A 23,920-nucleotide genomic window follows, 5' to 3' on the forward strand; every position below is an offset into this window, starting at 1 on the left:
CTTTTTTAATTTCAATTTATATATGAATTCATTCATCACACATTAATAAATTCTAAACATATCATTATGGCATTATAATTTCCATACCATCATGCTAATTTTTTTCATGAATTATATTTATTTATTTATTTTTATTATCATCTATACAATTAGATGAGTCCAAGTCTCGAATGTAATTGACTTCTATCAAAACTCATAATGAAAATTTTCAATAACACTATATTAATTCAATCTCTATTATTTATTTTATTATCAATACTTCATTCTTTCTTCTTCCTACATTTATAAATTTAAATGTATTCTTACATGAACTTAAATTCAAAATTAAATTGTCCAAAAATAATTATAATAGCTCTTTGTCATATATTCTTAATTTTCTAGCAATATATAACTATTGCACTATTCATTTTATTAAATTTTATGTTATTATTGATTTAGTACAAAAAGTTAAGTAAAAATACGTGCAAACATTCAAAATTTACTATTATCACACAAAGAATATCACTCATCATATTGTAACTGCTAAAAACATTATACTAAATGTATCATTCAATGACTGTTATATTGTTGCTTGGTGAATACTTGTAAGCTCTCCGTCAAGATGAGGTATACGTCGGCAATGAGAGAACAAGGGGGTGGGTACCTGTAAAAGATACTCCGATGCTCAAGTTAGTAAGTATTTAAGAGGTATATAATAATTCTATGAATATAAAATGTTAGACGTGAAATAGAACTTATCACATGTGTATCCTTATAATAATTCTATGAATATAGAATGTAAGACATGAAATATAACTTATCATGTGTTTGTTTATAATATTTCTATGAATATAGAATGTAACACATGAAATAGAACTTATCATATGTTGTGTTTGTTTATAATAATTCTACGAATATAGAATGTAAGACATAAAATAGAACTTATCATATGTTGTGTATTGAAATATAGAAATTAGTGTCTTTTATAGACATAGAGTTGATGAATGATATTCATATTATGACCGTTTGGTCATTAAGATGAAAATGATGGTCATTAAGTCGCTAAAAAAGGTGTCGGTTACAAGCAAAGAATAAATGATAATTAAGGCCGAGTTATAATGTAAAACCCGGTTAATTAATGAATAATTAACCCATAAATTAAAAAATTTATTCTAGAAAATTAAAAATACGAATTTTATAGTTTAATATGATAGAGAAAATTAAAACGAGAATTTTGACACCAATTTTAAAGAATTTGGCCCAAGATTGGGTCGAACCGGGCCCATATTGGGCCCAAGGCCCAACCCAACTCAACCCAATTAAACAAAACAGCACTCTTCTCCCGTCTTGGCACTCATTCCATGTTGAAACACAGCAAGGAAAGGGGGAAGAGTTTTTTCAAAGTTCAAACCATCATTTGTGATTCAAAGTGACATAACTTTTCGCTCCAAGCTCCGATCGTCGCACCATTTATGGCCACGCAACCGCGTTGTCGAGCTCTACAAAGCTCACAACTTTATTTGAGAGGTAAGCCACGAATTTCTCTCTGAATTTCCAGTCCTTGATTTTGAAATTTAGTGGATAAAGTGTTGAGATTTTTGAGTTTTTGATGTTATGAGATCTAATTAGCTTGAAGGAAAAGCTTCTTCATGTCTCTTTGATCCTTGGGCAAGGTAAGAGATCTCAACCCTACTGAAATTTTTGAATTAAGGCATTTGGGTATTGAGTTGTTATGTTTGGATGTGATAATTGTGGTTTAGGTAGTGTGTATGTGTATGTTGAAGCTTATTAATTGAGGTCTTGGAAAGCTTGGAATGGGCCTTTGGTGCTGAGAAATTCGTTTGAAGGGTGTTAGAACCTTGAAATTTGAGGGAAAAGGTGAAATTGGAAGTGTTCTGGGTTGAGCGGGGAATCGGCCAAGGTATAGTTTCGGTTTCCTGTATCTAAAATGTAATGTAATGTGAAAACTTAGGCTAGAGACCCTAGGATAGGCATTGAATTTGAGATGTTGATTGGTTATAATGGATTATGTGGATTATGTGATTATTGATTTTGAAGGTTGGTATTTGATGATGTATATTGTGAATTTTGAACTTGGATTATTGAGTTAAAGTTGATGAAATAGAGAATTGATGTATTGTGAAATGAATATGGAAGTTGAAAATGTGGTTGGGGTTGAAATGGTAAGGTTTTTGTTGGTTTTAAAAGGATTTTGAAGTGTCTATTTTGAAAATTGGAGGTTTGTGGATTTTGTGAAAATAGTGGTTTTTGGCCCAAATTTGAAGGAGCATAACTTGGTCTTCGGACCCCCAATTTGTGTCAAATTTTTTTAGAAATAAAATTGGGTCCGAGATATTTATGCCGTTTAAAGAATGGAGGGAAAATATTTTAAAATGAGGAAGTTATACTCGATAAAAGTTTGGTACGTAAACTGGGTAAAATGGGACTTAGCAGCTTTTCGTATTTCTGCATAACATGCGTACGCATGCATCTCGTGCGCGGGCAAAATCACATGCCCACACGTATGCATCGCCCACGCGTGCACGTGACATGGGGATTTTGTGTACGCGAAACTCTCATGCATGACCAGTCGATTCTGCCTGGTCCGCATGCGTGCGCGAGAGAGAGCAATACGTACGCGTAATGGGCTAAAACTCACGCTCACGCGTACGCGTGGCCCATGCGTACGTGTGGCCCACATGTACTCGTGACGGGAGATTTCTTTGGCGCTCACGCGTATGCGTGACCCTGTTTCCAGTAAATATGATTTTTGTGTTTTTAAAACCGGATTTCAAGCTTCTAAGCCCCATTTTCATCCTTTAAGTCTCAAATCATAATAGAATGCCTAGTGATTAAGAAGAAGCTAGGGAAGGGAGTAACTTATGAATGAAGAAAAAGGTAAATTATGAGGAATTATGACTAATGATGATTATATGAGTTGTTGAGGATGATGGTAGAAGAGTCTTGAATGATATGAGCCGAATAGCTGTATGTGATAATGAGTTATGGCTAGTTATGAATTATGATTATAAGCTGGATGGCTGAGATAAATATCGATTTATGGCTGACTATGGATGCATATATGCGGGTTGATTGATATTGTGTTTGTTGCACTTCCCACTTATCTGAGATACGAGTTTTCCTGGATAAAAGCAGTGGCTAGCCACCATGTGCTCCAGGTTGGGACTCGATACTCTGCTGACCCTATGTTGTAAGTATGGCCAGACACTGTAAAAGTTCTGGATGAGCTCGCCCCCGTGGATAAACACCAGTGAGGGTGTTGTATGTGATTATGATTATGTTTGTGAATAACTCGAGTTGGGGATGAGCGACAGAGGAACAGTCCAATGGTTAGCTACCAGGACTTGTCGGGTTAGCTTTATAACCGACAAATGAGACTCATCAGCCACTAGGATAGGCATGCATCATATGCATTTATATGTTTGTTTGGTATGATTTGTTTGGAATGCCTAATTGACTGCATAAATATTTGCTACTTGTTTAACTGCTATATCTGCTTCTTGTTTGTGATTTCCTTGCTTTATATAATTGTGTTTGCATATAAAATTACCGGAGGCGGTTGGGAGGTTCAGAGGAGTTGGAAAGGGGGTTTTAGTTAGACTGAAGATCCTTAATTAGTTGCCTATTTTTGTTTCTCAAGTTTAATTATGTTTATACACTTTAATTATGAATTTGGGAGTTCTAGGATTTCCTTCGGCTTTCCCATGACATTATATGTTAGATATTTGGGCACTGTTACCATACTGAGAACCTCTAGTTCTCACCCATGCGGATTTTGTGGTTTTCAGATGCAGGACATGAGGCTCCTCGCTGAGGCATGCTAGAGACTTCTATTTTAGCGAAGATCCTTAGCTCTCGGGACTTTATTTTGGTTTTATGTACTGACTTAGATACTTATTATCTCCATTGTATATATATATATATATACTGTATTGACTCTTCTTAGAGGTTATTTTGGAGAAACAGGTTCTGTAACTTGTCTTTTGGGTTTCTTTTGGGTTCTCCTACTTTATATATGTATGTATACTTATATGCTCAGACCAGTTATCTTCACAAACCGAGTCTTGAGCTTTGATATCTGTATTTTTTGCACTCTTTTGTAGATATACTCGTGTTAACTTATCCTTTACCCCGCTTTGCTTACGTTATCACACTCGTGAGTGTTGCGCTTTTCTGTTTAACGATTTTGATTTACCCCTTTTTCTTTAAAGGCTCCTAGTTATAAACATTTTCACACTACTATATATACTAAATTTTATTTTTAGAGGTCGTAATACCTCGCCACCTCTGTTTTATGGCTTAAGCATAAAAGTCTGTATGGTAGGGTGTTACATAATGGTATCAGAGCAGCTCGTTCCTGTAGAGCCTGAGGGACAGACTGACTATGCTTCTGTGCATTCTTTGTGTATGTGTTTATGTGCTATTAGGATATCTGATTGATATAACTGGTATAAACATTCATGAGCATGCATTTGGGACTTTAAAGCACTAGACTTCTGATATTGAGACTGATCAACTTGATATCGATTGTTTGGTGTGTATAGGAACCTGATGGCACATCGTGGACGCGGTCAAGGCCATGGGAGAGGTCATACTAGTGCTCAAGGACCAGAAACCAACCCGAATAACCCGGTAAACTTTATGGCGGCGTTAGAAAACATGGCTGCTCTTGGGCAACAGATAAATAATGTGGCGGAAATGGAGCTTAGGGCCCGATGACGTTGGCAACCTTCTTAAAGGTTAATCCACCAAAGTTCAAGGAAACCACCAATCCAACTGAAGCCGATACCTGGTTTTAGGCCATGGAGCGAGCACTGCAAGCACAGTTGGTGCCTGAAGAGTAGTGTGTCGAGTTTGCTATGTATCAGCTTACTGGAGAAGCATCACATTGGTGGCAAGGAACCAAACATCTCCTACAGCAGGGTGATGACCCTATTTCATGGGATGCATTCCAGTTGGAGTTTTATAAGAAGTACTTTCCAAATTCTGCCTGGCCGGCAAAGGAACTTGAATTACTGCAGCTGAAGCAGGGTACTATGTCCGTATCCGAGTATACAGACAAATTTGAAGAACTATGCCCCTCTTTTCTCGTATCTGTCAGGAAGCTCCTGAAGGCTTTGAGGAGTGGAAGTGCATTAAGTATGAAGAAGGGCTCCGAAGCGACATCTTCAGTTCAGTAGGGCCAATGGAGATCAGAACTTTCTCTGAGTTGGTGAATAAGAGCAGAGTGGCTGAAGACTGTGTAAAATGGGCAGCTGTAGAGAAAGGAAGCCATAGGGGACCTTTCCCATAGAACCGAGGGAGGAGCTTTGCTTCTAGAGGTTAGCCTTTCAAGCGGGGAGGCTTTGTACCACAGCAGGCTCATGGTCAAAATAACTTCAGAAGGCCTAACAACAACAATTTCTCGGGAAGAAGATTTGGAAAGCAGCCTCTAAATGAGCAAGCTTGTGCTAGATGTGGGAGTCACCATCCTGGTGTTCCGTGTAAAGCCGGTTGAGGCTTATTTTACTCATGTGGTAAGCCGGGGCATAAAGCCACAAACTGTCTAGAGAAGCAGAGACCAGGTATTGGGAGAGCACAACAGCCTGGTCGGGTGTTCACTACCTCAGCTGTGGGTGCCGAAGGGTCTGATACACTTATCCGAGGTAAATATGATATGGCTGGTCAAACTTTAAATGCTTTATTTGATTCGGGAGCAACACATTCATTCATTGCATTTGAAAAGGCTAGTGAGTTAGGATTGAAGATTGTGGTTTTAGGCTATGATCTGAAGCTGTATAATGCCACTCATGAAGTCATGGTGACTAGCTAGGTTAGGACGTCCGCAAGTTTCATTTAGGGTTAAACATCATGATTTTGTCCATGATTTGATTTGCTTGCCGATGACCGGTCTTGATCTTATCTTGGGGTTGGACTGGTTGTCTAAGAATCATGTCTTGCTGGACTGTTTTGAGAAATCGTTACATTTCATGCCAGAAGGATCAGAAGGGCCAGTTGTGGTGAATGGCTATTACTTAAACTATGTGGTAGTAAATTGTTCTAGGCAGGAATATCAAGGCGTAATGCTGTTAGCTGTGAGTATGTCAGGTGAAGAATAAAATTTAGAGCAAATTCCAGTTGTTTGCGAATTTCCTGAGGTGTTTCCAGATGACATTGAGAAATTCCCTCCTAGCCGAGAGATTGAATTTGCAATTGAGTTGGTACCTGGAACGGGGCCAATTTTGATTTCCCCTTACAGAATGCCACCTTTAGAAATGGCCGAACTCAAGGCTCAGTTGGAAGACTTAACGAGTAAACGCTTTATCCTCCCTAGTGTTTCTCTGTGGGGAGTGCCGGTATTACTGGTGAAGAAGAAAGACTGGAGTATATGGCTCTGTATGGATTACAAGCAACTGAATAAGGTCACAATAAAGAATAAGTACCCGCTACTGAGGATTGATGATCTCATGGATCAGTTACAAGGAGCTGGGGTTTTCTCTAAGATTTAGTTTGCGATCCGGTTATCACCAGATAAGGGTGAGAGATGAGGACATCCCTAAGACCACTTTCAGAACTCGTTATGGTCATTACGAGCACACTGTAATGTCTTTTGGGTTGACGAATGCTCCTGCAGTGTTTATGAATTATATGAACAGAATTTTCTGCCCGTTTTTGGATAAGTTCGTTGTCATCTTTATTGACGATATACTAATTTATTCTAAGACTGAAGAAGAACATGCGGAACACTTGAGGATCATGTTGCAGATACTAAAGGAAAGAAAACTCTATGCAAAACTGTCCAAATGTGAATTCTGGAAGGATGAAGTGAAGTTTCTTGGCCATGTAGTGAGCAAACAGGGAATAGCAGTAGATCCTTCTAAGGTGGAAGCAGTGATAGAGTGGGGGCGACCGGCCTCAGTAACTGAGATAAGGAGTTTTCTGGGCTTAGCTGGCTACTATCGAAGATTCATCAAAGGTTTTTCGCAAATAGCTTTGCCATTGACAAGGTTAACCCACAAGGACGCGCAATTTGTTTGGACTTTTGAGTGTGAGGAGAGCTTTCATGCGTTGAAGCAAAAGTTGACCTACCACCACGCCTGTGTTGGTGTTACCTAAGCCAAATGAACCATTTGAGATGTATTGTGATGCCTCACTAAAGGGTCTGGGGTGCATGCTGATGCAGCACCGGAATGTGGTGGCGTATGCCTCATGACAATTGAGGCCTCACGAAGTCAATTACCTGATGCACGACCTAGAACTTGTTGTGGTTGTGTTTACCATGAAGGTGTGGAGACACTACCTCTATGGGGTTAAGTTTTGAGTTTTCTCTAATCACAAGAGCTTAAAATACCTCTTTGATCAGAAAGAGCTTAATATGCGACAGAGGAGGTGGATGGAGTTACTGAAGGACTACGACTTTGAGTTGAATTACCATCCGGGGAAAGCAAATGTTGTGGCAGATGCGTTAAGTCAGAAGTCGTTGTATGCTACTTGGATGATGCTTCGAGAAGAAGAGTTGCTCAAAGCATTCGAGAGCTTGAAGATCGGTGTTCAAGAAGTGTTTGGAACTCTGTGTTTGAGTCGATTACAAATCGCAAGTGATTTTAAATCCAAACTTCTGAAGGCTCATCAAAACGATGATGTATTACCAAAGGTGTTGCCAACCATTGAGCAAGGAAAACGGTGGAGAGTGTCATGGGATAAAGATGAGTTATGGAGATTCAAGGATAGGATCATTGTGTCGGACGTGGGAACCTTACAGCAGAACATCTTAAAGGAAGCGCATAAAAGCAAATTTTCCATTCACCCTGGAAGCACTAAGATGTACCATGATTTGAAAGCGATGTTTTGGTGGCCTGGTATAAAAAATGATGTGGCAGAACATATTTCAAAGTACTTAACCTGTCAAAAAGTGAAGATTGAATGCCAGAGACCTTCCGGAACGTTGCAACACTTGGAGATTCCACAATGGAAGTGGGAGAGCATTGCGATAGATTTTGTATCGGGATTGCCGAGAACTAGAGCCGGTTTTGATGCTGTCTGGGTGATTATGGACTAACTGATGAAGTCGGCTCACTTTCTACCCATTCGGATGAATTATACTCTTGAGGAGTTAGCACGCTTGTACATAAAGGAGATTGTGAGACTTCATGGTGTGCCTACTACTATAATTTCTGTTAGAGATCCCCGTTTTACTTCAAGGTTCTGGGGTGCATTTCAGAGAGCTTTTGGAACCCGTTTGAGCTTGAGTATAACTTACTATCCTCAAACAGATGGTCAATCTGAGAGGACGATCCAAACCCTAGAAGATATGTTGAGCGCTTATGTTTTGGACCAGCCAGCGAACTGGGATCGGTATATGCCACTAGTGGAGTTTGCATACAATAACAACTACCATGCGAGCATTAGAATGGCTCCATATGAGGCTCTGTATGGGAGGAAGTGTTAATCTCTGCTATGCTGGTATGAAGCTAGGGAGAAAAGTTTATTGGGGCTGGATGATAGCTGAAACTACTGAACAAGTCAAGAAAATTAGAGACAGGATGCTCACTATTCAGAGCCGTCAGAAGAGTTACGCCGATCAGAGGCGGAAGCCCTTAGGCTGCGTTTATTTACAGAGACAGGACACTGAGACAGGGACACAGAGACACAAAATTGTGTTTGGCAGAGGAGACATGGACAGAGACAATGTGTCCAGAGACAGTGAATTAGTGTATTTTGTGTCCATCCTGACAGGAAGGACACGGAGACACTAACAAGGGACACAACTTATTTTTTATTTTTTCTTTCATTATTTTTGTTAATTTTTCATAATTATATTTTTTATTATTATATTTTTCATCTTAAATTTTTTGAATGAAAAAAAATGAGAATAAATTGGATTTTCATAATTTGTTCTAGTTTATCACCAAACAGAATACAAGAATACAATTTTGTGTCTCTGTCCATCAGTGTCTTGTCCTGTCCTGTTCTCAATGTCTTGTCCTATCCTGTTCTCAGAAACAAACACAGCCTTAGATTTTGAGGAAGGAGACCATGCTTTCCTTAAGGTTACTCCAACAACAGGAGTAGGTAGAGCGATTAAGACGAAGAAGCTGAATCCTCGATATATCGGTCCGTTTTAGATTCTCGAGAGGGTTGGACCGGTGGCGTATCGGATGGCTCTACCGCCTCACCTTTCAAACCTGCACGACGTATTTCACGTGTCATAGCTTTGGAAGTATACTCCTGATGCTAGCCATGTGTTAGAACCTGAATCGGTCCAATTAAAGGAAGATTTGACTCTGCCGGTGACTCCGATCAAAATTAATGACACGAGTATTAAACGGTTGCACAAAAAAGAGGTTTCATTAGTCAAAGTGGCATGGAGTCGGGCTGACATTGAGGAGCACACTTAGGAGCTTGAGTTAGAGATGCGAACAGACTACCCGCACCTATTCTCAGGTAACTAAATTCGAATTTTGTGGGCAAAATTCCTATTTAGGTGGGTAGAATGTAAAACTCGGTTAATTAATAACTAATTAACCCATAAATTAAAAAATTTATTCTAGAAAATTGAAAATTTAAATTTTATGGTTTAATATGATAGAGAAAATTAAAACGAAAATTTTGACACCAATTTTAAAGAATTCAGCCCAAGATTGGGCCGAACGGACCGAATCGGGCAAACTGGTCCCATATTGGGCCCAAGGCCCAACCCAACTCAGCCCAATTAAATAAAACAGCACTCTTCTCCCCCTCTTGGCACTCATTCCATGCTAAAACACAGCAAGGAAAGTGGGAAGAGTTTTCGCAAAGTTCAAACCCTCACTTATGATTCAAAGTGACATAACTTTTTACTCTGAGCTCTGATTGTCACACCGTTTGCGGTCAAGCGACCGCAGCGTTGAGCCCTACAAAGCCCATAACTTCATTTAAGAGGTAAGCCACAAATTTCTCTCTGTATTTCCAGCCCTTGATTTCAAAATTTAGTGGGTAAAGTGTTGAGATTTTTGAGTTTTTGATGTTATAAGATCCAATTAGCTTGAAGAAAAAGCTTCTTCTTGCCTCTTTGATCCTTGGGTACGGTAAGAGATCTCAACCCTAGTGAAATTTTTTAATTAAGGCATTTAGGTATTGAGTTGTTATGTTTGGATGTGATAATTATGGTTTAGGTAGTGTGTATGTATATGTTGAAGCTTAATTGAGGTCTTGAAAAGCTTAGAATGGGACTTTGGTACTGAGAAATTTGTTTGAAGGGTGTTGGAACTTGAAAGTTGAGGAAAAAGGTGAAATTAGAAGTGTTCCGGGTTGAGCGAGGAATCAGCCAATGTGTGGTTTCAGTTTTCTATATCTAAAATGTAATGTAATGTGAAAACTTAGGCTAGAGACCCTAGGATAGGTATTGAATTTGAGATGTTGATTGGTTATAACAGATTATGTGGATTATGTGATTATTGATTTTGAAGGTTGGTATTTGATGATGTATATTGTGAATTTTGAACTTGGATTATTGAGTTAAAGTTGATAAAATAGAGAATTGATATATTGTGGAATGAATATGGAAGTTGAAAATGTGGTTGAGGTTGAAATGGTAAGGTTTTGGTTGGTTTTAAAAGGATTTGGAAGTGTATGTTTTGAAAATTGGAGGTTTGTAGATTTTGTGAAAATAGGGTTTTTGGCCCAACTTTGAAGGAGCATAAGTTGGTCTCCAGATCCTCGATTTGTGTCAAATTTGTTTAGAATGAAATTGGGTCCGAGATGTTTATGCCGTTCAAAGAATGGAGGAAAAATGTTTTAAAATGAGGAAGTTATGCTCGATCAAAGTTTGGTGCATAAATTGGATAAAATGGGACTTAGCAGCTTTTCGTATTTCTGCATAACATGCGTACGCATGCATCTCGTGCATGGGCAAAATCGCATTCCCACGCGTACGCGTCGCCCACGCGTGCACGTGACATGGGGGTTTTATGTACGTGAAACTCTCATGCGCGACCAGTCGATTTTGCCTGGTCCGCATGCGTGCGTGAGAGAGAGAGCAATGCGTACGCGTAATGGGCTAAAACACACGCTCACGCGTATGCGTGAGAGTGGATTTCTTTGGCGCTCACGCGTGTGCGTGACCCTATTTCCAGCAAGTATGATTTTTGTGTTTTTAAAATCGGATTTTAAGTTTCTAAGGCCCCATTTTCATCCTTTTAGTCTCAAATCATAATAGAATGCCTAGTGATTAAGAAGAAGCTAGGGAAGGGGTAACTTGTGAATGAAGAAAAGGGTAAATTATGAAGAATTATGACTAATGATGATTATATGAGTTGTTGAGGATGATGGTAGAAGTGTTGTGAATGATATGATCCGAATGGCTGTATGTGATAATGAGTTATGGCTGGTTATGAATTATGATTATAAGCCGAATGGCTGAGATAAATATCAATTTATGGCTGAGTATGAATGCATATATGCTGGTTGATTGATATTGTATTTGTTGCACTTCCACTTATCTGAGATACGAGTTTTCCTGGATAAAAGCAGTGGCTAGCCACCACGTGCTCCAGGTTGAGACTCAATACTCTGCTGACCCTATGTTGTTAGTGTGGCCGGACACTGTGAAAGTTCCGGATGAGCTCGCCCCCGTGGATAAACACCAGTGAGGGTGTTGTATGTGATTATGATTATGTTTGTGAATAACTCGAGTTGGGGATGCGCAACAGAGGGATAGTCCAATGGTTAGCTACTAGGACTTGTTGGGTTGGCTTTATAACTGACAGATAAGACTCACCAGCCACTTGGACAGGCATGCATCATATGCATTTATATGTTTGTTTAGTGTGATTTGTTTGGAATGCCTAATTGACTGCATAAATACTTGCTACTTGTTTAACTGTTGTATCTGCTTCCTGTTTGTGATTTCCTTGCTTGATATAATTGTGTTTGCATATAAAATTATCGGTGGTGGTTGGGAGGTTCGGAGGAGTTGGAAAGGGGAGTTTTAGCTAGACTGAAGATCCTTAGTTAGTTGCCTATTTTTGTTTCTCATGGTTTAGTTATGTTTATACGCTTTAATTATGAATTTGGGAGTTCTAGGATTGCCTTCGGCTTTCCTATGACATTATATGTTAGATATTTGGGCACTGTTACCATACTGAGAACCTATGATTCTCACCCATGCAGATTTTGTGGTTTTCAGATGCAGGACGTAAGACTCCTTGCTGAGGCATGCTGGAGACTTCTATTTTAGCGAAGATCCTTAGCTCTCGGGACTTTATTTTGGTTTTATGTACTGACTTAGATACTTATTATCTCTATTGTATATATATATATATATATAGTATTGACTCCTCTTAGAGGTTATTTTGAAGAAACAGGTTCTGTAACTTGTCTTTTGGGTTTTCCTACTTTATATATGTATGTATACTTCTCTGCTCGGACCGATTATCTTCACAAACCGATTCTTGAGTTTTGATATCTGTATTTTTGGCACTCTTTTGTACATATACTCGTGTTAACTTATCCTTTACCCCGCTTTGCTTACGTTATCACACTTGTGAGTGTTGCGCTTTTCTGTTTAACGATTTTGATTTACCCCTTTTTCTTTAAAGGCTCCTAGTTATAAACATTTTCACATTACTATATATACTAAATTTTATTTTTAGAGGTCGTAATACCTCGCCCCTCTATTTTATGACTTAAGCATAAGACTCTGTGTGGTAGGGTGTTACATATAACTCATAATGCACAATAAAGACTGAATTATAAGGTGACGGATCACAGCCCCCAAGTTTTGTCTGCCGATCATATGATCCAAGCTAAGCTTAAAAAATAAATTAAGTTATAACTCTGTTAAAAGATGAGTGAATAATGATATGGTGAGCCCCAAGCTTAGTCGGTTATTATGTCGGCATTTATTCAAAAAATAATTGAGTGGTAAAAGTTATTCAATCAAGATAGTTAGTGTGGGGGATACTTTTCTGCTCATGAACAATTTTAGCATTTGATTGTATGTGAACTGAAAAATTTAAAAATAGATATCCATTGACGGAATCGATTGTATGATCCGAGGATATAATGGTTAATTGTCTTGGAAATTTTTCTGGCCCACAACAACTTATTGATGAATTTTTCGTTCAAAAAAATTTGTTATTGAATATTTACAATTTATAGTGAAGGTCATATGACGTGAATAAGATAAATTGAGAAAATGAATACTTACAAAGTCGCAACATATATTAAATAATGTATATTATAAAAGTAAAAGAGGTTTTGAATAGAGGTTGAGAAATAAAAAAAATTAGAATACATAAATTGCTAAAATATGTAAATGTTATTTGAAAATTGATTCAAGTATTTGAATATAATTCAAATTCTTTGAATCTATTCGGTAGAGCAGGAAATTAGTTTACCGGCCCCACGGTGGGCGCTAATTGTTCTTGTAGAGGTCAGCCGCTGTATAGCTCGTCCGCCGAGATGAGGTATACGTCGGCAATGAGAGAACAAGGGGGTGTGTATCTGCAAAAGACACTCCGACGCTCAAGTTAGTAAGTGTTTAAGAGGCATATAATAATTCTATGAATATAGAATGTTAGACGTGAAATAGAACTTATCACGTGAGTGTCCTTATAATAATTCTATGAATATAGAATGTAAGATATGAAATAGAACATATCATGTGTTGTGTATTATAATAATTCTATGAATATAGAATGTAAGACATGATATAGAACTTATCATGTATTGCCTGTCTTGAGATATAGAAATTGGTGCCTTTTGTAGGCATAAAGTTGATGAATGATATTCATGTTATGACCGTTTGGTCATTAAGATGGAAATGATGGTCATGAAGTCGGTAATGAAGGTGTCGGTTACAAGAAAAGAATAAATAATAGTTAACGCCGAGTTATAACTCATAATGCACAATAAAGACCGAGTTATAAGGTGACAGATCAGAGTTAAATTTCAATTTAGCCCCTAAATTTTGGCTCGATACTCAATTTAACCCTTAAAATTTCGTTAGCCCCAATTAGAATCCCCAAATTTGCAACAATGGCTCCCGGTTACCCCTGCGGTCATCTCCACTTTACTTGACACTGTGCGGCCTGTTTAGTGCTGAGTGTGCTTGGTAATGATTATATGACTTAGAGAATGTATTAGATAACTTAATCTGGCCCCTACAATTAAAATTAATCCATAGATAAAGTCCCAAGATTCTCAAACTGATCATCCAGGATCGTCTTCCCAGAGCTCTGCTAGGTCACGTTCATATGGAACCAACTATTCCCATCTATTTCACCATAGCAATCACACTCACTACCCCACCTAATTCCTATCCAAACTACCGACTCTCTCCTCTTTCCTAAACTATATATCACCAACAACTCCAAACCCACCATACCCTAAACACATGCAATTCGTGGTGGCTCGTGATAGTAACAACAACAAAAGGGGAGGCAGGAGTGGCCTTCGAAGCTCGCAGTGCCTCACACCTCTCTTTTTTCCAACTTAGTCGAGATCATGAGTCTCACAAGAGTGGCATTCAAATCCTTATTTCTCTGCTCTTCCATCAATGTTTGAAAACCTCCACTCACGATGTCGCCTCGAAATGCCGTCGTTTTGGTCCCCTTTCCTTCAACACAAAGTCCCGCCGCAACAGCAACAACATTAACATTGCTCAAATCCTCAGTGCGTTATGGTACAACAACTTTGTCTCCGCTTTTGCTTTTCTCTCTGTCTGTCTCTCATCTGCCCCTTTTTTTTTTTAAATTCGAATGTTTTTATTGTTGTTGTTGTTGATGATAAAGAGAGTTATAGTGAAACTTGTACATAAAGAGAAAAATAGTGGTGGTTATAATGGTGGGATGGTTAAGAGTCCTTGCTGTAGGTGCGATTTGTAAGGAGAATTTTAACACTATCCATATTTAAAACGACGTCGCTTTCATGGAATTTGAGCGCGAAATTAATACGACATCGTCCTAGATGTGTCATGTGTGTTAAGTAAATGTGTTAGATCAGCATTTCGATTATAGAGATTATTGTAGAGATAATAAAAAACTATTATTATAAATTTGGAGATTTTAATTGAGGTTAACAAAATTATAAAAGGTAAATTGAATATTGAATAAAATTTCAAGGGCTAAAATAAAATTTAACTCGTAATGTATGAAAATATCCCTTAAATGTCCCTGCTTTGCTATACAAACTTCTCATAATAAAAAATAAAAAAAATAAAAAAATGCTTCGGATCAAACAATTGAGTTGTGACGGTGTATGTACACATTGGATGAATGATTTGCTCATGTAGTCACGACTCCCGTGCTCTCTGCAGCGTCTATTCTTCTTTCTTTCTAATTTCTACTGTCTTCCACTAAAACTCCAAAATGAACATCAACATGGCTCTCACCAATCTCCCATTCTGTTCTCCACCACATCTCCACCGCTGCACCTCACTCACTCTCACTCGCTCCACCACAAAACCCACTCTTTCCGTAACCAATTGCCTCTCCCTCCAAGAACCCTTTACTGCTTCAATATCTAAACTCAGCGTCGGTCAAGATTTGCCGCCAAATTACGGCGATTGGCTTCCCAAACCTGACCTCGATAATCGCAGAAGAGCCGGAATTCTTCTACATCCGACCTCGTTTCGGGGACCGTACGGCATCGGCGATCTCGGCCAAGAGGCATTTCGTTTCATTGATTGGCTCCATCAATCTGGTTGCTCCCTTTGGCAGGTTGCCAAAACGTGTTGATTTCTTCTCTTTGTTTGAAAATGATTTCAATCTGAAAATATCTGATTCTTGTTGCAGGTGCTACCACTTGTGCCTCCTGGCAGAAAGGCTAACGAAGAAGGTTCCCCTTACTCCGGCCAGGTTCTATTTTTTTATTTTATTTATTTGTTTTTGTCTCTTTTTGTTTTTGTTTTTAGGTGTAGAGGAGTTGACTGAGATTGAGGGTCAACTCTTACTTATTTATTTTTTTTAAGTAATGCTCTTGTGCTGAAAGCTTACCTGCTTTTCTTTTTTTCTTTTTTTTTTTTAGGATGCAAATTGTGGAAACACCTTGCTCATCTCACTGGAGGATCTTGTTAAGGATGGATTATTGGAAAAGCATGAGCTTCCAGAACCCATGTGAGATTTACTGCTATGTTTTTCACTCCCCTTTCTAGTGTTTCCTGTTTGCTTTTCTTGTTCTTATGGTTATATTCTTAAATGAACGCAGTCATGCTGAGCGGGTGAATTTTTCACTTGTTGCTGACCTTAAGGATCCCTTGTTAACTAAAGTAAGATATTCATCACTGCCATTCTTCCCTTTCATCTAATTAAAAATTGTTACATCATGTCTTTAACTTTGGTATAATGAACGCAGTACTTAATGTTTATTTTTCCTTTTATTTTAACCGGTTTTTATAGGCTGCAGAGAGGCTGATTTCAAGTGAAGGGGAACTCAAAACACAGCTTGAGAGTTTTCACAGGGACCCTAACATATCAAGTAAGAAACCCAGTTAGTTGCACTTCTAATTTTTACATCCCAACATGCCTATATGTTAGCTTGTAAAACATTTACTTTGACTTCAAGATGTTTGTCTGCAAACAAAATCTGATTTGAATAAACATGCTGTAAGATTAGTATCTCTTTGATATCTTGCTTTTCTTTTTTATATTTTATTATTTTTTTTTTGTTGAGATTCTTGATCCTGCTACATTATGCAGTTTCCTCTCTGCTAAGTACATTCTTCAATTCTCAACAAGGATTTTTCTAAAAAATATATAAGTATTAAAATTCTAGACTTGTTCAGTAAGAAGATGTTTAGTTGGGAGGATAGGGGTAATTGGCTTTGGCTTTGGCGTCAACATGTTCCGGAAAAGCACAAATTTTTGGCCTGGCTATGTCTTCGGGAGGCTCTTCCTACTGCTGCATTTCGTTTTAGAAGGGGCATTTCGCACACGGATAGCTGTCCACGATGTTTCTCAAGTCAGGAGTCGGTTTTACATTGTATTCGGGATTGTCCAAAAGCCCAACTTGTTTGGCAAGCTTTAGGGATCTCCGATCAACCAGTGGATTTGATGAGTTGGTTCTTACATAATAGCAAACAGCGCCCCTTTAGATTCTTTTCTGGTCTCTGGTGGATTTGGTGTTCGAGAAACAACGAGATCTTTCATCCTCACGAGCATTGGACCACAGACAAGGTGATTGGTATGGCTTTGTCCTTAGAAAAGGAGCTCCGAAATATTTTTGAGTTGCAACGACTATCTATCCCCTCAACCATTAGTGGCTCTTGGATTCCCCCCTCAGTGGGTACCTTTAAGATTAATTGTGATGCTAGCTATCCTGGCAGTGGTGCTCGAGTTGGTTTTGCTTGTGTTAGCAGAGATTGGAAGGGAAGGTGGCAACGAGGCTGTTTGGGAACAATTGAGAGTCGTAGCATTTTGCAAGGAGAGTTGTTTGCTATTTGGAGAGGCTTTCTTTTAGCATGGGACTCGGGACAAAGAGACATTATATGTGAGACAGACTGTGTGGAGGCTTTTACTATTGTCAATAATTTACAAGATTGCTCTGGGTTTACTGATCCTTTGGTGTTAAAAATCCGAGATATCATGTCTTGGAAATGGCGTGCTGATCTTCGGTTGATCTTGAGAGATGCAAATACAGTAGCAGACATCATGGCAAAGACTGCAATGAGGACTATTTCTCCCCAAGTGGAGCTTCCATTGCCTTGGAAGGAGTTTGAGAGTAGTATTCAGCGGGACTGCCTTTCTTAAGCAGTTTCTTGTTTTTTTCTCTTTCTTAGTTTTTGTTTATTTTCTTTTAAGTCACCAAAAAAAAAAGACTTGTGATGGATTTCTTTTCTCCAAAGCTCATGTAAGGACACTTGTCTTAGATATGCACAGTTGTCACACATATTCTATGATCCATTTTCAAGTCTTAGACATGGAAAACTTCAAAACTTTGTCAACTCTTTACGAAGTAGATCAGTGATGGGTGTTGTTATTGTTTCCAAGGCGAACAATGATTAAATTTTATCATACGTTTTTCTCTTGTAATGATGTGATCTCTTCTCCATGTTGTATAGGCTGGCTTGAAGATGCAGCTTATTTTGCTGCTATTGATGATAGTTTAAATACAATCAGCTGGTACAATTGGCCTGAACCTCTAAGAAACCGCCATCTTGCAGCTCTAGAAGAGATTTATCAACAAAAAAGACACTTCGTAAGATCATAATGAATGCTTTCCAGTACTTGTAGCCAGAAGTTGTTTTGCTGAGTCACTTATGCTTTTGCATGCAGATAAATGTGTTTATTGCTCAACAGTTCTTGTTCCAAAGGCAATGGCAGAAAGTTCGTAACTATGCAGAGAGTAGGGGAATTAGGATAATGGGAGACATGCCCATATATGTTGGTTACCATAGTGCAGATGTTTGGGCAAATAAGAACCAGTTTATACTGGTTAGTTTTCTCTAAAAAATCTGACTCTGAAGTTGTCTGATATACATTTTTTCACTCCATTTTTCACCTTGTGATCATAAAAAATCTCTACTTATCTGGCAGAACAGGAAAGGTTTTCCTCTTTTAGTTAGTGGAGTTCCACCCGATGCATTCAGTGAAACTGGTCAGCTGTGGGGCAGGTTTGATCTTAATCCCAGGATAAATATTTTGCCATAAATTTACTAGTTGAACCTTTTCCATCTTTTTTAATTTTTTCTCACGAACTTTTTGTTGTTATTGAAGTTATGTGGTAATTAACAACCATTCCCCATGATTATGTTATTTTTGTTCCTCTTCTCTTTCCATAACTCTTTAAACACCTATGACAATATCCTGATTGATTATTTTTATAAGCCTTTTTAAGAAAATTTCCCCATCTTCTCCACCGTTATATTGTAATATTGCTAACATGTCACAGTACATTGTAAGGCCTCCTATCTCATTCGGGTCTCTGATTTCTTATTTTTTAAAATTTTCATATTTTAATGAGAAGTCCTTTGTATGATTGGAATGCCATGGAGAAAGAAGGATACTCGTGGTGGATACGCCGCATACGCCGTGCACAGAATTTATATGATGAATTTAGGATCGATCACTTTAGAGGACTTGCTGGATTTTGGGCTGTTTCCTCTGGTGAGTCTACTCTAAGTTTATTTCAACATTTTACCTGGTGTGATGATTTTTTAACATGTGTATGCTCTATAATGTGCAGCAGCAAAGGTAGCTATGGTTGGAAAGTGGAAGGTCAGATCCTATTATTTTTTTCTATCTTTAATATGTTTGGTCAAACTATAATATGCTATGTATCATTTGAATGATAGGTAGGACCTGGGATATCCTTCTTTGATGCCATTTTCAGAGCAGTTGGAAGAATTAATATCACAGCAGAAGACTTGGTATATAATATCATAACAAATTCTTAAATGTTTCTATGTTATTTTATAATTTGTTGTGAGACGGATGTTGCTTGTCAATCATATATCAGTGAAATAAGTATATGAATCTTTCTAAGGCAAGCCCGTGTAACTTTTCTGGAGTTGTTATTTTATGACAGGGAGTTATCACAGAGGATGTAGTTCAACTAAGAAAATCCATTGGAGCACCTGGAATGGCAGTCCTCCAGTTTGGTAATTATTAATTGCTTATTTTGTTTACCATCGTTTCTTGTCCTGCAGTCCTGCTCTAAAGTAGTAATTCTAAGTCTCATTTCCTGAATAATTTTATCATCTATTTATTCTTCAGGGTTTGGAAGTGATGCTGCCAACCCACATTTGCCTCATAATCATGAGTGCAATCAAGTTGTATATACAGGGACTCACGATAATGACACAGTAAGAATTTCTTGTCTTACATTTCTTAACACAGCATGTCTCTCTTCATGGGAAGGAGACCTGGGTATACACTTTGAAATCTGTAAAAGCTTTGTTGAAGCAACTGATAATATAAGATTTGTGATATGGGCACCTATTTTTCTTTAAACTTTATGATAATGATAATGGTGTTTTACCCATTGTGATAGCTACATGATATTGACATATATCTAGTTCCAAATTATTGTATGTCTTCAAATATATTAGCAGTTAACATTAATAAACATTGATAAGAAAGTTCTTTCTGCTACAGATCCAAGGTTGGTGGGAAGCTTTGAAGCAAGGAGAAAAATCAAATGTGGGTGCTAAAGCCTGTGTGTAATAGTGAGATGCGAGTTTTTAATCAAGTCGGATGGGGTTCATCGCCTTTATTTCATGTTTCAGGTGATAAATTATCTCTCACTAAGTGAGCCAGATGACATTTCTTGGGCACTAATCAAGACAGCACTGGCTTCTGTTGCTCAAACAACAATAATACCTATGCAAGATGTTCTTGGACTGGGGAGTTCTGCCAGGATGAACATTCCTGCCACTCAGGTAAAAGTTTATTCCGAGTTTTCAGTTTGTTCCAGCAACTAAACTCTACGAAAAAGAGAACCATTTTAGCCTCAAAAAGATATAATAAAATTTATGAAATTGTTGATCTTATGACCAATGCAGTTTGGAAACTGGGGTTGGAGGATTGAAAGTTCTGTGAGCTTTGATAGCTTGGAGAGAGAAGCAGCTAGACTTAAAGAGATGCTTTCAATGTACGGCCGATGTTGAATGTTGAATCCTTTTCTGATAGTAAAGTAGAAGAGTTTGCTTGGACACTGCAGCATAGCAGTTGAGAAGTGGAAAATGCTAAACCCTTGATGTTTGTTCCTAAGTTGACAAGTACGGATGTGTTGATCAATGCAAGCCAAGTTCCTGATCAAGAAATTTGAGAATGTTGGATGCTTCTATCAAAATTTGTAATGTGATCTAGCAAGTTCCGGGTCCTTGGCTGTATGTTTTGGTTTGGTGATCTGATGCCATACCTTGAACCGTTTTGGGAAACTCAAAGCAGCAGCTACCGCATATCCACAAATGTCTGATGTCATCATGGTGTGGGGCAATTTTCTCAAATTATTGTATGTTTTTATTTTTTATTTTTTTAAATGACAAAGCCAAGCTCTTGCTCTTGCATTGTTTTGTGAATTAAACCATGTTCATAAAAAATAATAAAAAATGACATTTGTTATCAACACGAAGTCCATAGGAAATAACTGGCCTAACATTTTGAGAGTCCTACCTCTTTAATAATGTATAAATAAAACACATACAAGCAGCTATGGCATACCCACAAATTTCTGATGTCATCATGGTTTTATATGTTTTATACGTAATAAAAAAGTGTCTTTAAAATTTAAAGATAAATTCTATCATACTATTATTAGGCTAGTTATGCTTTATGATACAGAGTGTTGGGTAGTCAAAGGAGAACACGAACATAAGTTAAGTGTGACATAGATAAAGATGTTAAGATGGATGAATGGTTATACGCTATTGGATAAGATTATAGAATTGCGTCTCAAGTGATTTGGACATGTGAGAAGAAGACCGATATAGTACTCCAATCAAGAGGGTGGATGAGATGGAAGATGGACAATGAGTGAAAAGTAGAGGAAGATCTAAGAAGTCTATCTATAAGGTTGCGCAACCTATCAAGACATTGTATGCTGAGACAACATCAACCACAATGTAATCAATACTCAGTGTCTTTGATTTTGCACCCTTTTTGAAAAGTGTTATATAAAGAAATGTACTCAAGAGGTCGAATCGGCGTATCCCCCAGTCCGAAAAGGTTATCTGGGTATGCTTTAGATCCTTTTGTTCCAACCCAAGTTTGTCGAAAGCGAGTTTGAACAGAATATCTGTCGAGCTACCTTAGTCTATTTCTATGAAGGTTTGCGTTGGTGAGGATCATTGTTATCACCACGGGATCATCATGTCCAAGTGTTTATCCCTTGAGCGTCCTCTTTAGTAAATGAGATGATGGGCAAGTCGGAGAGTGCTGTCTTCCCTAACTTGGTAAACTTTTTTCAGATGCCTTTTTTGTAATGATTTTGATCTTCCTCCTCTCGCAAATTCTCCATTAATCATATGTATGTGCTTTTCAGGAGTTTGAGGTGGATGTTCTTGTCGTCCCCTTTCTTCTTCTCTTTTTCTTTTTCTTGAGTCAGCTGACCTATCAGCAAAGTATCTATTTAGTCGACCTTCCCTAACTAACTTTTCTATGATATTCTTTAAATCGTAGCCGTCGTTAATAGAATGTCCATAAAATTTGTGATGTTCGCAATATTCTATCTAACTTTTTGTCTCCTTGTGTTTAATTGGACGAGGAGGTAGAAACTTTTTGATATGACATATTTCTCTAAAAAATTTTTGTCCTTTAATTTATTTTTTTGTATCTTTCTAAAATTGTTGGTCACTATTTTTTATGACATTAACAACTTATGTATTAGTGTATTATACCAAATTAGTGTAATATTCATGTATTACACTCCTCCCTTTATAATATCCAAAAAATTAGCCTTTCTCAAAAGTCAAAACAGAGACAGTGACTGACACCCACCAAAACGAGAAAATTCAGCCCCAACTCCGTCTAGGCCCTCTCCCCAGTCCCCCTCGCAACGATGTCGTCGTCGTCCTCCTCCTCCTCCTCTTCCGAATCGGAATCAGAACCTCCGACGGGCATATGCCTGATCCCCTCCCTACCTGATGACGTGGCACTGAACTGCCTAGCACGCATCCCTAGGCCCTACCACCCCGTCCTCTCCCTTGTCTCGAAGCCCATCCACTCCCTTTTCTCCTCCCCTCACTTTTACCACGCCCGCTTTCTTCTTAACTCCACCCAACACCACCTCTACCTCACGCTCCGCTCACGCGCCTCTACCCTCCTCTGGTTCACCCTCCATCGAACCCCGTCCCGCATCCTCCTCGTCCCGCTCCCCTCTCAACCCTCCCCCGCCATCGGCTCTGCCTACGCCGTTCTCGGTTCCACCATCTACGTCATCGGCGGCTCCATTAACGACGTTCCCTCCTCTCACATCTGGCTCCTCGACTGCCGCTTCCACCGATGGCGACGTGGACCCTCTATGCGCGTCGGCCGCGAGTTCGCCGCTGCGGGAGTCGTCGACGGAAAGATTTACGTCATTGGAGGCTGCGTCGCTGACAATTGGGCCAGGTCGGCCAACTGGGCGGAGGTTCTTGACCCCGCCTCCGAGAAATGGGAGCGCGTGGCGAGCCCCGCGGAGGTTCGGGAGAAGTGGATGCACGCAAGCGCCGTGGTGGACGGCAAGGTGTACGCCATGGCGGATCGCGGCGGCATCGCGTTAGATCCCAGATGCGGCGCTTGGGAGAGCGTGGGAACGGAGCTGGACCTCGGGTGGCGAGGGAGGGCGTGCGTGGTGGATGATATTCTTTATTGCTACGATTACTTGGGGAAGATTAAAGGGTTCGATGTGAAGAGTGGGGTATGGAAAGAGCTGAAGGGGTTGCATAAGGGGTTGCCTCGGTTTCTGTGTGGTGCTACCATGGCTGATTTGGGTGGGAAGTTGGTTGTGGTGTGGGAGTGTGGTGGTGGGAATGGGAAAGACATGGACATTTGGTGTGCTGAGATTCAAGTTAGCAAGAAGAATGTAGAACTGTGGGGTGAGGTTGATTGGTTCCAGAAGGTTCTTTCTGTTCCAAAAGGCTCTTCTATTGTGCACTGTTCTTCAGTTGCTTTGTGACACTTGATCCAACAAGTTCTTTTCCAGTTTGATCAGGTGGCATTTACAGCTCCATTGTTGTATGAATAAATGGGGTTTGCTCAAAATAGTAATGTGCATTTTACAACTGTATATTGTCTTGTGTATTTTAGCACTTTAATAGTTCAACATTCCCTTTGTTTGCGTTATGGATGCGGATGAGTAACTTGTAGATTGAAGGTTGTGTTTGTGATAAATCCATAGTGTATTCCACTATATATGGTACTTTTCTCCATTCTATTTTGTTCCCTTTACTGTTAGACAGTAATCCAAAGTTCCAAACATTTCTTAGAAAGTAACTGCTAATCCAAATTCTCAAACAATAGGAATTATATATTAACATTAC

General features: G+C 38.8%; 2 protein-coding genes across 3 annotated transcripts; both read left to right on the forward strand.

Annotated features, from left to right (window-relative positions):
- Positions 1-15,189: 15,189 nt before the first annotated feature.
- LOC107621049 (4-alpha-glucanotransferase, chloroplastic/amyloplastic) lies at positions 15,190-21,027 on the forward strand. 2 transcript variants are annotated; one of them, XM_016323095.3, is made up of 16 exons: positions 15,190-15,680; positions 15,756-15,818; positions 15,988-16,076; positions 16,168-16,228; positions 16,359-16,437; positions 18,020-18,156; positions 18,234-18,392; positions 18,495-18,571; positions 18,925-19,064; positions 19,144-19,175; positions 19,253-19,327; positions 19,486-19,558; positions 19,674-19,762; positions 20,055-20,099; positions 20,186-20,338; positions 20,462-21,027. In XM_016323095.3, exons 1-16 carry the CDS (start codon positions 15,330-15,332, stop codon positions 20,564-20,566), a joined length of 1,728 nt encoding a protein of 575 aa, XP_016178581.2. In that variant the 5' UTR covers positions 15,190-15,329; the 3' UTR covers positions 20,567-21,027. The 2 variants fall into 2 exon arrangements, with proteins under 2 accessions (XP_016178581.2, XP_088365606.1); XM_088509480.1 differs by having other exon boundaries at positions 19,147-19,175.
- A 1,300-nt stretch (positions 21,028-22,327) lies between these two features.
- Positions 22,328-23,809, forward strand: LOC107622838 (F-box/kelch-repeat protein SKIP6). Its single transcript, XM_088509483.1, has one exon. The coding sequence runs from the start codon at positions 22,459-22,461 to the stop codon at positions 23,554-23,556; it is 1,098 nt and encodes a 365-aa protein (XP_088365609.1). The 5' UTR covers positions 22,328-22,458; the 3' UTR covers positions 23,557-23,809.
- The last annotated feature ends 111 nt before the right edge of the window (positions 23,810-23,920 follow it).

The sequence above is a fragment of the Arachis ipaensis genome, chromosome B10, assembly GCF_059453495.1.
Source record: "Arachis ipaensis isolate K30076 ecotype BB chromosome B10, ASM5945349v1, whole genome shotgun sequence".
Lineage (NCBI taxonomy): Eukaryota > Viridiplantae > Streptophyta > Magnoliopsida > Fabales > Fabaceae > Arachis > Arachis ipaensis.

What these genes read in the sequence shown, in the direction of transcription:
- LOC107621049 (XM_016323095.3), top strand. Translation starts at nt 15,330, where the DNA reads ATGAACATCAACATGGCTCTCACCAATCTCCCATTCTGTTCTCCACCA. An exon ending in CTGGTTGCTCCCTTTGGCAG is followed by an intron (nt 15,681 to 15,755) that starts GTTGCCAAAACG and finishes TTCTTGTTGCAG; the next exon opens with GTGCTACCACTTGTGCCTCC. An exon ending in ATTTTGGGCTGTTTCCTCTG is followed by an intron (nt 19,065 to 19,143) that starts GTGAGTCTACTC and finishes TATAATGTGCAG; the next exon opens with CAGCAAAGGTAGCTATGGTT.
- LOC107622838 (XM_088509483.1), top strand. Translation starts at nt 22,459, where the DNA reads ATGTCGTCGTCGTCCTCCTCCTCCTCCTCTTCCGAATCGGAATCAGAA.